We start from the raw sequence: 17,278 nt of genomic DNA, 5'->3' as shown, positions 1-17,278 counted from the left end.
GAAATGGGAAAATGCATGAACGATATGAAAAAATGCATGAACGATATGGAAATGGAAAAATGCATGAACGATATGAAAAAATGCATGAACGATATGGAAATGGCAAAATGCATGAACGATATGAAAAAAATGCATGAACGATATGGAAAAATGCATGAACGATATGGAAATGGAAAAACGCATGAACGATATGGAAAAACACAGGAACGATATGAAAATGGAAAAACGCATGAACGATATGGAAATGGAAAAACGCATGAACGATATGGAAATGGAAAAACGCATGAACGATATGGAAATGGAAAAACGCATGAACGATACGGAAATGGAAAAACGCATGAACGATATGGAAATGGAAAAACGCATGAACGATATGGAAATGGGAAAACGCATGAACAATACGGAAATGGAAAAACGCATGAACGATATGGAAATGGAAAAAACGCATGAACGATATGGAAATGGAAAAACGCATGAACGATATGAAAATGGAAAAACGCATGAACGATATGGAAATGGAAAAACGCATGAACGATATGGAAATGGAAAAAACGCATGAACGATATGGAAATGGGAAATGCATGAACGATATGGAAATGGAAAAACGCATGAACGATATGGAAATGGAAAAACGCATGAACGATATGGAAATGGAAAAACGCATGAACGATATGGAAATGGAAAAACGCATGAACGATATGGAAATGGAAAAACGCATGAACGATATGGAAATGGAAAACGCATGAACGATATGGAAATGGAAAAACGCATGAACGATATGGAAATGGAAAAACGCATGAACGATATGGAAATGGAAAAACGCATGAACGATATGGAAATGGAAAAACGCATGAACGATATGGAAATGGGAAATGCATGAACGATATGGAAATGGGAAATGCATGAACGATATGGAAATGGAAAAACGCATGAACGATATGGAAATGGGAAATGCATGAACGATATGGAAATGGAAAAACGCATGAACGATATGGAAATGGGAAAATGCATGCAGGGGCATTCATGACTTGAGGTAGTAGTCTGAACTGGGATTTGATTTGAGCAACATGACCTTTCAGTTAGTTAATTGTTAGTTATATAAAAAGATGGAGTGAAAATGACATGGAAAACACCCAAGAAAGAAACGAGGATTCATTTGGCCATGGTGGTTCTAGCTGCATACCAACAGCATATTCTACCAGAGAGACCACACACACACACTACACACACACAACACCGTTTGATGATAGAAAAGTGTTGGGAGGATGCTTTCCTGTCTGGCACATTCGTGACAATGTGGTGTGTGTGTGTGTGTGTGTGTGTGTGTGTGTGTGTGTGTGTGTGTGTGTGTGTGTGTGTGTAAGAGTGAGACGCTCCGTCGGCTGAAACTGAGACGCCAAATATATTCACCCAGATTCTCTCACCAGGGAAGCATCTGCAGAAACGGAGAAGAGGAAAAAGCTGGGGGCAGGAGAAGAGGGGGCAAATTCATACTATTTGCTGTAATTTGTTTAGTCTTTAAAACTGGAGCCATTTCCTGGTTGTTTGAGAGCAGCGAGCCCAGAGCGACTCAGATCTTTCAAGCTGCAGTGTGTCTGGGTCTACACTGTTCATATCTATCAGACAGAAGTCAGGCAGGGCAGACCGACACAGGAGACCAGAGGCACAGGCTGTGTCCCCAAATGGAACCCTATTCACAATCCTTATATAGGACACATAGGACTCTGGTCAACAGTAGTGCACTATATAGGGAATAGGGCTCTGGTCAACAGTACTGTACTATAGAGGGAATAGGACTCTGGTCAACAGTATGGTACTATATAGGGAATAGGACTCTGGTCAACAGTATGGTACTATATAGGGAATAGGGCTCTGGTTAACAGTATAGTAATATATAGGGAATAGGGCTCTGGTCAACAGTACTGTACTATATAGGGAATAGGACTCTGGTCAACAGTATAGTACTATATAGGGAATAGGGCTCTGGTCAACAGTACTGTACTATATAGGGAATAGGACTCTGGTCAACAGTATAGTACTATATAGGGAATAGGGCTCTGGTCAACAGTACTGTACTATATAGGGAATAGGACTCTGGTCAACAGTATAGTACTATATAGGGAATAGGGCTCTGGTCAACAGTACTGTACTATATAGGGAATAGGACTCTGGTCAACAGTACTGTACTATATAGGGAATAGGGCTCTGGTCAACAGTACTGTACTATATAGGGAATAGGGCTCTGGTTAACAGTAGTGTCTATATAGGGAATAGGGCTTTGGTCAACAGTAGTGCACTCACTATATAGTGAATAGGGTTTTGGTCTAAAGTAGTGCACTATATAGGGAATAGGGCTCTGGTCAACAGTAGTGCACTATATAGGGAATAGGGTTGAATTTGGGGACGCTAACCTAGTGTGCATAGCAGTGAGTGGAGTTGATCTGATGTAAATTGATACCAGGAGCTGGACAAGACTGTCCCCTGTCTAAATGTTGGGACTGTAACACATCCACTTTATTACATGATCCCATGTGGGAGCAGATGTTCCCTCACAGTAACCAGGGCCTGTGTTTACCTCTAGACTGTCTGCAGGTGGGGACAGGTTAGATCTACATGTAACCAGGGCCTGTGTTTACCTCTAGACTGTCTGCAGGTGGGGACAGGTTAGATCTACATGTAACCAGGGCCTGTGTTTACCTCTAGACTGTCTGCAGGTGGGGACAGGTTAGATCTACATGTAACCAGGGCCTGTGTTTACCTCTAGACTGTCTGCAGGTGGGGTCAGGTTAGATCTACATGTAACCAGGGCCTGTGTTTACCTCTAGACTGTCTGCAGGTTAGATCTACATGTAACCAGGGTAAATGACACAGCTCCATTTGAAGCAGACATTTCAACAGTGAGAAGCCACAGCTCCACACCAGCACTCTGGACAATCTGTGGTGGAGAGTTAGGCATTTAACATCTCCTTCCTTATCTATAGTGTGTGTGTGTGTGTGTGTGTGTGTGTGTGTGTGTGTGTGTGTAACAGATCAAGACTTTGTAGACAGCTATCAGGCATTACACAATCCGCCTGTCATGTCATGTATACACCAGCATCAGGACCCAGAGTCCCGTCATCCTCACCACCAGCATCAGGACCCAGAGTCCCGTCATCCTCACCACCAGCATCAGGACCCAGAGTCCCGTCATCCGCACCACCAGCATCAGGAGCCAGAGTCCCGTCATCCGCACCACCAGCATCAGGACCCAGAGTCCCGTCATCCGCACCACCAGCATCAGGACCCAGAGTCCCGTCATCCTCACCACCAGCATCAGGACCCAGAGTCCCGTCATCCTCACCACCAGCATCAGGACCCAGAGTCCCGTCATCCTCACCACCAGCATCAGGACCCAGAGTCCCGTCATCCTCACCACCAGCATCAGGACCCAGAGTCCCGTCATCCTCACCACCAGCATCAGGACCCAGAGTCCCGTCATCCTCACCACCAGCATCAGGACCCAGAGTCCCGTCATCCTCACCACCAGCATCAGGACCCAGAGTCCCGTCATCCTCACCACCAGCATCAGGACCCAGAGTCCCGTCATCCTCACCACCAGCATCAGGACCCAGAGTCCCGTCATCCTCACCACCAGCATCAGGACCCAGAGTCCCGTCATCCTCACCACCAGCATCAGGACCCAGAGTCCCGTCATCCTCACCACCAGCATCAGGACCCAGAGTCCCGTCATCCTCACCACCAGCATCAGGACCCAGAGTCCCGTCATCCTCACCACCAGCATCAGGACCCAGAGTCCCGTCATCCTCACCACCAGCATCAGGACCCAGAGTCCCGTCATCCTCACCACCAGCATCAGGACCCAGAGTCCCGTCATCCTCACCACCAGCATCAGGACCCAGAGTCCCGTCATCCTCACCACCAGCATCAGGACCCAGAGTCCCGTCATCCTCACCACCAGCATCAGGACCCAGAGTCCCGTCATCCGCACCACCAGCATCAGGACCCAGAGTCCCGTCATCCTCACCACCAGCATCAGGACCCAGAGTCCCGTCATCCTCACCACCAGCATCAGGACCCAGAGTCCCGTCATCCTCACCACCAGCATCAGGACCCAGAGTCCCGTCATCCTCACCACCAGCATCAGGACCCAGAGTCCCGTCATCCTCACCACCAGCATCAGGACCCAGAGTCCCGTCATCCTCACCACCAGCATCAGGACCCAGAGTCCCGTCATCCGCACCACCAGCATCAGGACCCAGAGTCCCGTCATCCTCACCACCAGCATCAGGACCCAGAGTCCCGTCATCCTCACCACCAGCATCAGGACCCAGAGTCCCGTCATCCTCACCACCAGCATCAGGACCCAGAGTCCCGTCATCCTCACCACCAGCATCAGGACCCAGAGTCCCGTCATCCTCACCACCAGCATCAGGACCCAGAGTCCCGTCATCCTCACCACCAGCATCAGGACCCAGAGTCCCGTCATCCTCACCACCAGCATCAGGACCCAGAGTCCCGTCATCCTCACCACCAGCATCAGGACCCAGAGTCCCGTCATCCTCACCACCAGCATCAGGACCCAGAGTCCCGTCATCCTCACCACCAGCATCAGGACCCAGAGTCCCGTCATCCTCACCACCAGCATCAGGACCCAGAGTCCCGTCATCCTCACCACCAGCATCAGGACCCAGAGTCCCGTCATCCTCACCACCAGCATCAGGACCCAGAGTCCCGTCATCCTCACCACCAGCATCAGGACCCAGAGTCCCGTCATCCTCACCACCAGCATCAGGACCCAGAGTCCCGTCATCCTCACCACCAGCATCAGGACCCAGAGTCCCGTCATCCTCACCACCAGCATCAGGACCCAGAGTCCCGTCATCCTCACCACCAGCATCAGGACCCAGAGTCCCGTCATCCTCACCACCAGCATCAGGACCCAGAGTCCCGTCATCCTCACCACCAGCATCAGGACCCAGAGTCCCGTCATCCTCACCACCAGCATCAGGACCCAGAGTCCCGTCATCCTCACCACCAGCATCAGGACCCAGAGTCCCGTCATCCTCACCACCAGCATCAGGACCCAGAGTCCCGTCATCCTCACCACCAGCATCAGGACCCAGAGTCCCGTCATCCTCACCACCAGCATCAGGACCCAGAGTCCCGTCATCCTCACCACCAGCATCAGGACCCAGAGTCCCGTCATCCTCACCACCAGCATCAGGACCCAGAGTCCCGTCATCCTCACCACCAGCATCAGGACCCAGAGTCCCGTCATCCGCACCACCAGCATCAGGACCCAGAGTCCCGTCATCCTCACCACCAGCATCAGGACCCAGAGTCCCGTCATCCTCACCACCAGCATCAGGACCCAGAGTCCCGTCATCCTCACCACCAGCATCAGGACCCAGAGTCCCGTCATCCTCACCACCAGCATCAGGACCCAGAGTCCCGTCATCCTCACCACCAGCATCAGGACCCAGAGTCCCGTCATCCTCACCACCAGCATCAGGACCCAGAGTCCCGTCATCCTCACCACCAGCATCAGGACCCAGAGTCCCGTCATCCGCACCACCAGCATCAGGACCCAGAGTCCCGTCATCCTCACCACCAGCATCAGGACCCAGAGTCCCGTCATCCTCACCACCAGCATCAGGACCCAGAGTCCCGTCATCCTCACCACCAGCATCAGGACCCAGAGTCCCGTCATCCTCACCACCAGCATCAGGACCCAGAGTCCCGTCATCCTCACCACCAGCATCAGGACCCAGAGTCCCGTCATCCTCACCACCAGCATCAGGACCCAGAGTCCCGTCATCCTCACCACCAGCATCAGGACCCAGAGTCCCGTCATCCTCACCACCAGCATCAGGACCCAGAGTCCCGTCATCCTCACCACCAGCATCAGGACCCAGAGTCCCGTCATCCTCACCACCAGCATCAGGACCCAGAGTCCCGTCATCCTCAACACCAGCGGTGTGGTGGAGGGCCGTCATCCTCACCACCAGCGGTGTGGTGGAGGGCCGTCATCCTCACCAATTTCCTTTATGTGTAAGAGGTGGTGGGAAAAAATGGCTGGAATTTCAGCCTGTTCGGGTGGCATGGAACTTCTGGCCCATATCATGACATCACAATGAGATCTGATTATAATAGACCAATGACTGTTCATCTGGGTCAGGAGGTGGCCTCTAGACCAGGGTTCCCCAACTGGTTCCCCAAACACCAGGAAATCAGCTCCAAGGGATTTTTATTTGGTCATCTGTTCCCAGGTATTCTCACCCATAATAGAGAAACACGTGATCGTATACAAAATGTAACCAAGATTTGAAATGATTATGTTACATTGAAATATTATATCTGTTTGGGCTTCTTGAGGTCAATTTGCAGTCTACTAATTATTTGTAATTATTGTTCCCCGACCATCCGCTCAAGACAATAATCATCCCGCGGCTCAATCTAATCTCTGCTCTAGACCATCCATCAGCCAATCAGGGCTCAATGTTGTGTCCTAACACCCACATGATCAGAATGAGCATTTCAAGGACCAAAGGAGTCTCGGGGAAATACAGAAATATATTTTGGCATTATTTTAATTAAAATAAAACACAATGATTTATTAGACATACAGTGATGATTAAAACTATATTGTTTAACCAAGACTGCATGGGCTCTTTAAAAGTCTAGGGAGCATTACTTTACTCACCCAACACAACGCTGACCAGAGTTCACTTCTATTTCTTTACTATATCACTTCTTACTACTTAAGATCACACAGAGACGGTCTGGGACAGACAGACGGACAGACAGTGGCGAGGGGGGACAGACAGTGGTGAGGGGGGACAGACAGTGGTGAGGGGGGGACAGACAGTGGTGAGGGGGGGACAGACAGTGGTGAGGGGGGACAGACAGTGATGAGGGGGGGACAGACAGTGATGAGGGGGGACAGACAGACAGACAGACAGACAGACAGACAGACAGACAGACAGACAGACAGACAGACAGACAGACAGACAGACAGACAGACAGACAGAGAGAGAGAGACCAGGTGGTTGCTTGATTCATTTTCATTATAAAAACTAACATTGATAAACACAAAACAAGTGCAGACGAAAGACAACGGTTGGAGACAGTCACAAAAACACTGAAGAGGTTATAACGGGCCTAATAACACTGTCCAGGTCTCCTCTATGTAGCACAATGTCCACTACCTACTAGGAGCTCCCATTCCCCACACAGATAGCAGACATTTCCACTACCAGTGGTAACTCATGTAGTGGCAGAGAGAGACTCTATTCCTGTTGGTGTTTCATTGGTAGAATACAGTGAGTCTTCACAGCAAAGGCAGAGCCTACTGTGTGTGTGTGTGTGTGTGTGTGTGTGTGTGTGTGTGTGTGTGAGCCAAGGACTCCCCTCTCTGGAGGGCGCTTGCTGACGCACGTTTACCGCTCCCATTAAACATTAACGCTGCTCAGGGAGAGAACCTCCACAACACGCCACCACACAGCCATTTACATGAATACTAGGGGGAAATAACAGGCTGAAATGATGCAGAAACACATCCTCCATGGGTACATGATGGAAAGGCTTTATGTTGTCACATTATTCTGACAGAGGATGATGCAGAAACACATCCTACATGGGTACATGATGGAAAGGCTTTATGTTGTCAGATTATTCTGACAGAGGATGATGCAGAAACACATCCTACATGGGTACATGATGGAAAGGGCTTTATGTTGTCACATTATTCTGACAGAGGATGATGCAGAAACACATCCTCCATGGGTACATGATGGAAAGGCTTTATGTTGTCACATTATTCTGACAGAGGATGATGCAGAAACACATCCTACATGGGTACATGATGGAAAGGCTTTATGTTGTCAGATTATTCTGACAGAGGATGATGCAGAGAAGAGCATGGGAGTGTTTACATGAATGAGGATAAGAAAGACAGTTTACAAGAACTAACTATTAAATAGAGTAGAATTAGGATCCAGACAAGTCTTTCCTGGTAAGGTCAAGTGGTTAGGAGGAAAACCATGATGCCATTAAAGAGCTGGGTGACAGGTGTTGGGAGTTCCAGGTAATGGAATCAATAGCGTACAGTGTTCACTTCCCTGCTGTGCAGGAAGCAAAGCGGTGTGCATCTGGAGGGTTAGGAGTACTAAGTGCCAGTGGATGGCGTCAGAAAGCACGTCAAATGTTGTTAACGGACAATTAGCCCCATCATAAAGGAAGTGTTGACTCATTAGACAAACAGTAGGGACGAGATCGTCCGCCCTCAGGAGGAGAGAGAGAGAGAGAGAGAGAGAGAGAGAGGGATGGAGAGAGAGAGAGAGAAAGAGAAAAGGAGAGAAAGGGAGATAGAGGGAGAAAGAGAAAGATAGAAAGGTAAAGAAAGAGAGAGAGAAAGAAAGGGAGATAAAAGAGAGAGAAGGGTAAAGAAAGAGAGAGAGAAAGGGAGATAAAAGAGAGGGAAGGGTAAAGAGAGAGAGAGAGAAAGGGAGATAAAAGAGAGGGAAGGGTAAAGAAAGAGAGAAAGGGAGATAAAAGAGAGGGAAGGGTAAAGAAAGAGAGAGAAAGGGAGATAAAAGAGAGGGAAGGGTAAAGAAGAGAGAGAGAGAAAGGGAGATAAAAGAGAGGGAAGGGTAAAGAGAGAGAGAGAGAGAAAGGGAGATAAAAGAGAGGGAAGGGTAAAGAGAGAGAGAGAGAGAAAGGGAAAAAGCTGGAGAGCTTCTGATTGACACTTAAGAGGGTATGATTCTACAGAAGACACATCCCATATTTGGAGCTGAAAGTGTTTATAGTGGGTGTTGTGCTAGTTTAAACCATCTGTCTGCACAAAGTTTCCCCCCCAAAGCGTTGCACTCAGTAACACGTACCACCATGTCAAGCTGACCCTCGGGACTGGAGAGAGGGAGTTGAATGATTTGAATAACGAGCAATAATAACCAGCATTGTCTCACAGATACACAGTTCAGATGACAGAGGGGGCAAACACCGACCAAGTCATTTAAAAAATGACTGGTAAAAAAACACTGATGACCTCAAGGCTTCACATTTAACATGTTGTCCTGGCTGGAAAAGTCAACCATCAACCCTCACCAACCAATCGCAGATGAAAGTGCAGTTCAGTAGAACATACAGGAGAAATAATCCATTCAACCCCTTGGTCTTTTCTTTGTCTATAGATGAGTTTGACACATTGCTAAGACCAGACTTGTTATCACTGTCCTGATGTGACGGCAGACAGACAAGAACATAACAGCTTCTATACTGCCCTTCCTACCACATCAGTCCACTCTGACTGCCTTTTTCTGAGGGCTGCGTTGTAAATAGCAGGTATGATTGACAGGTAATGGAGTGACTGGGGCGTACATATTAAGTGAGTGCCAAAGTGAACCAGTCATTACGTACTTTAACTTGACAAACAGAGTCAATAGCCTGGTCCAGGGTGTAACGTCTTAGTTGGTTAGAAATCCGTACCTTTGTGTTAGGATCATCTGAGTAAAGTGCATGAACACATTTCCTAGCCATCCCGACAGAAGTAAGCCACTCACACTGAGTAAACTCATTGACGACATCATGGAAAACATTACCACTAACAACCACAGCTAACAAACGGTCACTGCAAACAAACAAAACTCTTTACAAACTTACATTTCAATTGACTGACACTTAGCTGACTTATCAGAGGTGTGATGTGCTCGTTGTTCAACTCTGTAGCTATGCGGATCAATAAAACAAGATAGATGTCATTTGGTATGGAAACAGAACATGTAATGCGATCAGTCTAACACTATAAAACAGGTGACTACTCTGTGGTTGATTTAGTTATAGCAACATGATTTTAGCTATTCAGTTTCCTATGTTTGTATTGAAACCACTGGTAGTGTTGCGCGGAATGTTTGCTCTGGTTATTGTGGTTTAGCTGCTAGCGTACAGTAGCTGGATAAAATTAAATACAATTGTGGGGCCATAAAAATAAGCGATTATAACACATGCTCGTTCTTATCTTCCCATAGAAGAGCAAACCTAATACATTCGCTAGTAAGCTACATTTATATTATATAATAGTTAGTTACTCTACCTCGCAAACTAATATAATTAGCCAGCTAGTCACTTCTACGTGATAATCAAACAGGAATCAAATGATATTTCAACAAACAGGAATCAAAAGACAGATGGGCTAGTTGGAGAGGAATACAAAATAGCATGCAAGTTTAGGAAATACTTACAGAGGAAAAGCTTCGTGGGTAAACCAGAGATGTATTTCGGGAAATATTGCCACGAATCCCTTGTTTTTGTGTTTAGGAAAGTTTTTAAATCCCTTCTCCTCACTGTTACAACCATCAGCAGCCCACATCAAAGTGCTTCACACTCCCGTCCCTCCTCCGATCTGTCGCCCCGCAAAAAAATCACTTTACGAACGTGACCAATGTGGCACTTTATCAGCCAGTAAATGTTATATACAGCTCCCTCTCTGACTTCCGACCTTGTTTTCTGTCCGTTTTGAAAATACCTAGTAACTAGTTAGGCGTGCTGAAGTTGTTCTGGCTGTCGCCCTGTCTTGTTGCAGTAAATCGCTCCCTCGCCCAGCAGCTCTCTCCAGCAGGCAGCTCCCCTCCCCGAGCTCAGGCAGTGCAGTGCCTCGATCTCGTCCCGAACACGCCAGTATCCCTAGACTGCATCCGGGTCGGGTCGCAGTCAAATCCTTTTCAAAGTTTATTTCTTGCAAAAAAGTATTATATCTTCTTTGAAAGCCTTACTATTCTCTTCCGCTTATAAGCAGTAACTAACTAACTTCTAGTAGACAGGGAATAGTCAGTCAGAGCCTGGGATTTCCAGAACGGCACCAAATTGACAAAGGACCCAGACAGTAGGCTACATTACAAGTGGGCCTTAGTGAGCGCATGCCAGTGTAAAGCTTGAGGATATTTCTAAACGCTGGAATATAAACAAGCATTCCTTCCAGAGCTCAGCGTCTATTTATTTAATGTCTGATCTTTGTAGGATCAGAGTCCAGGGCAGCCTCTGCATGCATGGAATGATTTATCTCTCTGTGTATGTGAAAGAGAGAGAGTCCTTGTATAGTTTTTGTGCCTGTGGTCAGTTGAATATGTGCATATTTAACAAGTCAGCCTAACAATAGATGACTAGGTCTCCATAGAACCAATGATGGACAAGATGGGGAGATTACAGGACTGGCCTGCATCATCCCAAATCACATCCTATTCCCTATGTAGATCACTACTTTTGACCAAGAGCCCCAGAAATAGTGCACTATAAAGGGAATAGGGTACCATTTGGGATGTCACATGGATGCTTCAAGCTGTCCCAGATCAGTTACTATTATACCTCTTGTGTACTTACCAAACACTGTAATCACATGGCTCTCCCTTTTCAATGTCTGAGAAATAGTGTAATTCAGTGTTACGTTATGGTGCGTTCATCAAGGCAGAGAGGGGAAGAGAGTGAGAGACCTCTGTGGAGATGATGTGGGTTAAGGGCCACACAATCTGTTCAGTTGTCCCCTCTAACTAACTCTAGTGGTATTCTGTGTTTTGAAGACAAGAATCTGAAATGAAATGAGTTGGCCATCTACTAAACTCCCTGCAGCATTCAACATATATTAGATTTAGATTTTACTAGGGAATTCGTTTTCATTAAAAAAAATACAATGACAATTGAAGTGAAATGCAGAATTAAGGAATGCTGTTCAATATGTAATAATACAATACACTATTAATGCTGCTATGCACATGTTGATGGAAAAAGCCCCTGCCCTTCTTCACTCACATGTTGTTGATGCAAAAAGCCCCTGCCCTTCTTCACTCACATGTTGTTGAGGAAAAAGCCCCTGCCCTTCTTCACTCACATGTTGTTGATCCAAAAGCCCCTGCCCTTCTTCACTCACATGTTGTTGATGGAAAAAGCCCCTGCCCTTCTTCACTCACATGTTGTTGATGGAAAAAGCCCCTGCCCTTCTTCACTCACATGTTGTTGATGCAAAAGCCCCTGCCCTTCTTCACTCACATGTTGTTGATGCAAAAGCCCCTGCCCTTCTTCACTCACATGTTGTTGATGCAAAAAGCCCCTGCCCTTCTTCACTCACATGTTGTTGATGCAAAAAGCCCCTGCCCTTCTTCACTCACATGTTGTTGATGCAAAAAGCCCCTGCCCTTCTTCACTCACATGTTGTTGATGCAAAAAGCCCCTGCCCTTCTTCACTCACATGTTGTTGATGCAAAAAGCCCCTGCCCTTCTTCACTCACATGTTTTTTCTAATTGTTGCCACCTCCCTCTTCCAATACAAACAATTGTTGGCACCTCCCTCTTCCAATACAAACAATTGTTGCCACCTCCCTCTTCCAATACAAGCAATTGTTGCTACCTCCCTCTTCCAATACAAACAATTGTTGCCACCTCCCTCTTCCAATACAAACAATTGTTGCTACCTCCCTCTTCCAATAAACATCTGCCCATCACCTCTCTCTAGTGGTGGTGGAAGGATAATGCAGAGGCTGTATATCCATTAAACATGACAGCGCTCCGGTCTCCTTACAAGGAAAGCAACAGTTTAACGCTCTCCAACAGAAATGAACATGTCTGCTGCCGTTCTCTATCCTTTATCTAAATGGTGATCAAGACCTGAACTCCTATCAAAAGGGTTGACACATGTATTGATACTGAGATAGTTGGCAATGGCATGTCCAGGATTTACAGATGTGTTGAAGAGATCAATCTTCGACAAAACAATCATCTGCAAATAACCCTGAAGAGCATCTGTAACACATGTTTCATCCATCAGTTCTACGGTCGCGTTCTAATCATTTTGTACATAGGAGAAATCAAAGAAAAACTGGTTTGAGTTTTACATAAAAATTACATTCAAAAAACAGAAGCACAAAACCTATTCACATTCAGACCAGTCTACCAAAATGTGACTTGTTGCACTGAGAGCCATCTGTGGTAAATCTGAGTTGAACTGAGATGGAGAGAAACTAACATTGATTATCTTCAGTTTTCTTGTTATGTACATGATCATATAAAACCATTCTGCTAGGCAGTGTTAAGTCTGGAATTCAAACTGAATACCTCTACATTTCTCTATTGTTAGTGCAATGTTACGTCATCCATAACAATGATGTTGAGGTCCTCTGTCAGGGTGAGCATGGTGCTAGTAATGCCAGGATAGTGGAGTCCATTCCAGGGACCACCCGTACCACAAATGTACGCACGCATGACTAAGTCACTTTGGATGAAAACATCTGAGAAATGGCAGATATTATATTATAGAATTAAACAATCATAAAACGGAGATATTCTGTGTGGATTCCAGACGAGGGCAATTCCAAATCCATCCCTAGCCCCTCCTCCCTAGCACCTCCATTTGCTCTGAAGGGGTTGGATAGCTGGAAGAAAAAAGGCGTAAACTCCATCCAGCCTATCAGAAATCAGAAGACAAGGTGAGTCACAAGTACCATATTGCATCCACCTATACAAACCCTTCAGATCTACAGGGGTGCCTAGGGAAGATGGCCTATAGGTTGATTTGGAATTTAGGGTGTTTCTCAATTGTATATCTATGATTCATTGTGTCCTCTCTCATCTCCTTCTCAGAACACATAGGAAGAGAAGATCCAAGGCAAGGAACCTCACATCTTGTGTTCCAATGAGTTTTGAGAAGGATGCAAGGAGAGAAGGTATGAGGAATCAAGAAAATACAATTGAGATTCACCCAGTGTGTGTATATCAGTGGTCTTTGATCTGGTCCTCCTCCTCCAGCTTGCGTATCTCTCCCTTCAGGAAGTTGATGGTCTCTCTGCTGGCCTTCAGTCTATCCTTCAGGTCTGTGATCTCCTGACTGGTCTTCTTCTTCGCTGCTTCCAGCTTCTCCCGCGTCCGCAGCTCCAGCTCCGCAACTACAGACACAGGAAGGAATGGTCAGTCACCAGTGATAGTGTCCACTCAGCACTGCACAGTGGTGGCACTGAACAATGAGGATAAAGACATTGGGTTTTATTGGCTGCCTTTACATAGGCAGTCCAATTCTGATCTTAATGGCAAAGGATCTGATCTGTCAAAAGACCAATAATTGGGCATAAAATCAGAACTGGGCTGCCTTTGTAAACGCAGCCATCAACTTTTAATCTAAGCCCATACTGCAGGATTCCCCAACTGGTGACCCGCTGGCCGAATTTACACCGCGCTGGTTTTATTAGGCTCCCCAAGTTTTCAGACCAGCCTCTTAAGAAAAAAGAAATAAATCGGCCAGCGGCTGAATCTAGTTGATGATGTCTATAATTTGAATTGAAACACATTTGCCTGACGAGGGTTAAAAAGGCATTGCTAGATACAGTAGTTACAATATAAATCTACAGGTACTAAATGTACAGGTCTGTTACTGAACTGTATGGGAAAAGTGTGTGCTACTCACACTCAGTCTCGTGCTTATAGGCCCCCAGGGTCAGTTGTCTAGAGGTGCTAAGGAGCTGCTGCATCATGGCTGTGGGGTCCTGGAAGATCTGAGAGGAACAGGAAGGACAGAGAGTTGAGACGGGCCTCTCTGGTTTCTTTCCTCACCTTGCACCTTGTTCCACTTCGCTTCTCATGTCCTCTTTGGTTCACTGTTTGAAAAATAAATAAATAAAATCTCTCACCATTTCATCATAGAATTCAGAGACCACTGTCTTCTTGGGCATGGCACTGGAGTCTGACTGGAAGAGCTTCAGTAGGTGGTAGAGAGTCACCTGTAGACAGACAGACAAACAGACTATCATGTAACTGGGGGAAGAGGGTCACCTGTAGACAGACTGACAAACTGACTGGAAGAGGGTCACCTGTAGACAGACAGACAGACAGACAGACAGACAGACAGACAGACAGACAGACAGACAGACAGACAGACAGACAGACAGACAGACAGACAGACAGACAGACAGACAGACAGACAATCATGTAACTGGGGGAAGAGGGTCACCTGTAGACAGACTGACAGACAGACTATCATGTAACTGGGGGAAGAGGGTCACCTGTAGACAGACAGACAGACAGACAGACAATCATGTAACTGGGGGAAGAGGGTCACCTGTAGACAGACAGACAGACAGACAGACAATCATGTAACTGGGGGAAGAGGGTCACCTGTAGACAGACAGACAGACAGACAGACAATCATGTAACTGGGGGAAGAGGGTCACCTGTAGACAGACTGACAGACAGACTATCATGTAACTGGGGGAAGAGGGTCACCTGTAGACAGACAATCATGTAACTGGGGGAAGAGGGTCATAAAAAATAATGTAATTGTACAATGAAAATGCAGTCTCAAGTCCACTGTTATTAAGCTATTGTTTTACAATTTTAATGAGTCCTAATTTAGAAAACGTATTGTGTTTTTATCTCTCACCTTCCTATTATTTTATTGTGTTAAACACTCTGAAATTCATCCTCTTGTTAAAAAAAGGTGCTATATTAATAAAGATTGATGTGAATGAGGTCCCTAAATGACATCGTAGAGCACCACTCACCGGCCTCTCATTGGGGTCGATGAAAAATATCTTGATGATGATCTCAAACTCTCCCCAGCCCGTCTCTGTGATCTCGTACGGAGGCTTGGTCACGACTACAGCGGATCAGAAAGAGAACACCATGAGGTCTCCATGAGCCCTACATTCATGACAAATTACATCACTGTTAATACTGGATACATTACGAACTTGACTTACCTCTGAGTGGATTCACATAACTTTCATGTAGCTTGAACTGTATTTTCTTCACATATGCAGACATATCCTGGAATATAATTGGGTCAGGTCAATACTGTGGTTATCCAATGAGACCTTGAAGTCAACACCATCCATTTTCCAAGATTACAGTTGAGTTTACCTCGTTTCTGTATGGTTTCACATACACAGACCATTGGTGAGTGTGACCATCCTCCTCTCGCTTCTTTCCAAAATACCGAGCAACGTTTCCGAATACGATGGGTTTGACGATCGTAACACCCTGTGGATAACAGACAAATGATGTTTTCTGCAACATCATGCAGATCAATGATGATAATAATATGGTGAACCGGCTAGCATAGACAGTAAGAAGAGATGCGGTTTGTTGCCTGCCTTCCAACCGCGTCTTCACAAGCACTTTACTGACACGCTTCCATAGACTTATTAAACATTAAATATCATATAATTAGGTAACACAGTTAGTCAATTTGTCTCTTATTAACATACAACTTTTGTATAGTTACCGGTATCAAATATTATTGACATCCGTCCCCTACCTTCACTCTACCCCCGGAATCTGGTCCAAATTCAGCCATCCTTTTAAACATAGTATAGAGACTAGAAAGTCACGTTAAACTCGTATATGTCACTATAGGACTCTTGCGGTAGTGATTTGGGATGTGTCATTTAATAAGATTGCCATTAAATCTATGAAAACAACACGATTTTACATTGTACACATTTCAAATTGCCAGCCAAACAAGCACCGGAAGTACGTTACATTGTTCGTGGTCCGATGTGAACACGGGAAACAGTCAGATGTTCTGCTTTGTGCGCCTAAAATGTCTTTTTTTAAGCTGCCACCCCAAACATTGCCGTTGTATTACAATAATACAACGGCAATGTTTGGGGTGGCAGCTTAAAAATACATTTTAGGCGCTTTTAAGAAGGCATTATGAAGGCCCCTGGGCTACATGGTGTGTGCATTGATCAGTTTAGTGAAGTATGAAATGGGAAAGTTCCCGATAAGCAGCCGGTGCGTGTCATAGGAGTGTTCCGTTTGTGGCCGTTGCCGGTTGCCCGTCCAGTAGTCTGCTGTCTAGTTGGGGGGAGCCAGTCTGCAAACAGAGTTCTGCAGGGATTTAGCAAATGTCAGGCAGATCTGCTCCCGTTTGCTCTCCCAGGACATGATTCCGAGGGCTTCCCCGGTAGCTGGTTAACGACCCGTCCCGAATTATTCTGCAGACTCTCTTCTGGACACGACTCAGGGTTCGAGTGATCATCGAAGATAGGACATTTATACATAATCCCACATGCTGACGTCCACATCGGCTACTGAAATTAATAAAAGGTATATTTATAAACATGTCTGTGAGCCAAGGCTTCGGACTAGTTGTTTTTTTTATAAGCATCTCACCAACTGTAGTCCAAAGGCCAGCAGATGGCGATATCAAGTCGTCTGCAAAATCCCCACCTGCCAGCCTTTAGTCTACACCAACTGCTTCATACACGGACCTGATCGTTGCAATTTGGATAAATATATC

The 17,278-nt window shown here is 46.2% G+C and overlaps 2 protein-coding genes across 3 annotated transcripts in view; both read right to left on the bottom strand.

Annotated features, from left to right (window-relative positions):
- The window catches only part of LOC106595397 (fibroblast growth factor receptor substrate 2), a 74,968-nt gene extending 63,943 nt beyond the window's left edge, over window positions 1-11,025 (bottom strand). The window contains exon 1 of one of the 2 annotated variants that reach the window (XM_045722442.1): window positions 10,242-11,025. The gene's annotated coding sequence lies outside the window, so the exon portion shown is untranslated. The remainder of the gene's footprint in view (window positions 1-10,241) is intronic. The other variant, XM_045722441.1, reaches the window with a different exon arrangement.
- A 1,591-nt stretch (window positions 11,026-12,616) lies between these two features.
- Window positions 12,617-16,599, bottom strand: LOC106596913 (YEATS domain-containing protein 4). The gene is made up of 7 exons (XM_045722443.1): window positions 16,292-16,599; window positions 15,895-16,014; window positions 15,735-15,801; window positions 15,537-15,631; window positions 14,667-14,756; window positions 14,444-14,531; window positions 12,617-13,928 (listed from the first exon to the last, which is right to left on the bottom strand). The coding sequence occupies exons 1-7, from the start codon at window positions 16,340-16,342 to the stop codon at window positions 13,759-13,761; spliced, it is 681 nt and encodes a 226-aa protein (XP_045578399.1). The 5' UTR covers window positions 16,343-16,599; the 3' UTR covers window positions 12,617-13,758.
- Between the last annotated feature and the right edge of the window lie 679 nt (window positions 16,600-17,278).

Source organism: Salmo salar, chromosome ssa07 (assembly GCF_905237065.1).
Source record: "Salmo salar chromosome ssa07, Ssal_v3.1, whole genome shotgun sequence".
In the NCBI taxonomy this organism is placed as follows: domain Eukaryota; kingdom Metazoa; phylum Chordata; class Actinopteri; order Salmoniformes; family Salmonidae; genus Salmo; species Salmo salar.
The sequence above is the reverse complement of the archived record's forward strand: the minus strand, read 5'-3'. Positions and strand labels throughout refer to the sequence as shown.

Bases quoted from the DNA above. Each gene is read 5' to 3' on its own strand.
- LOC106596913 (XM_045722443.1), bottom strand. From the start codon at position 16,342: ATGTTTAAAAGGATGGCTGAATTTGGACCAGATTCCGGGGGTAGAGTG. The intron at 16,015-16,291 runs GTAGGGGACGGA...TGTTATCCACAG, and splicing joins ATTCCGGGGGTAGAGTGAAG to GGTGTTACGATCGTCAAACC. The intron at 14,757-15,536 runs GTGAGTGGTGCT...GTCTGTCTACAG, and splicing joins TCGACCCCAATGAGAGGCCG to GTGACTCTCTACCACCTACT.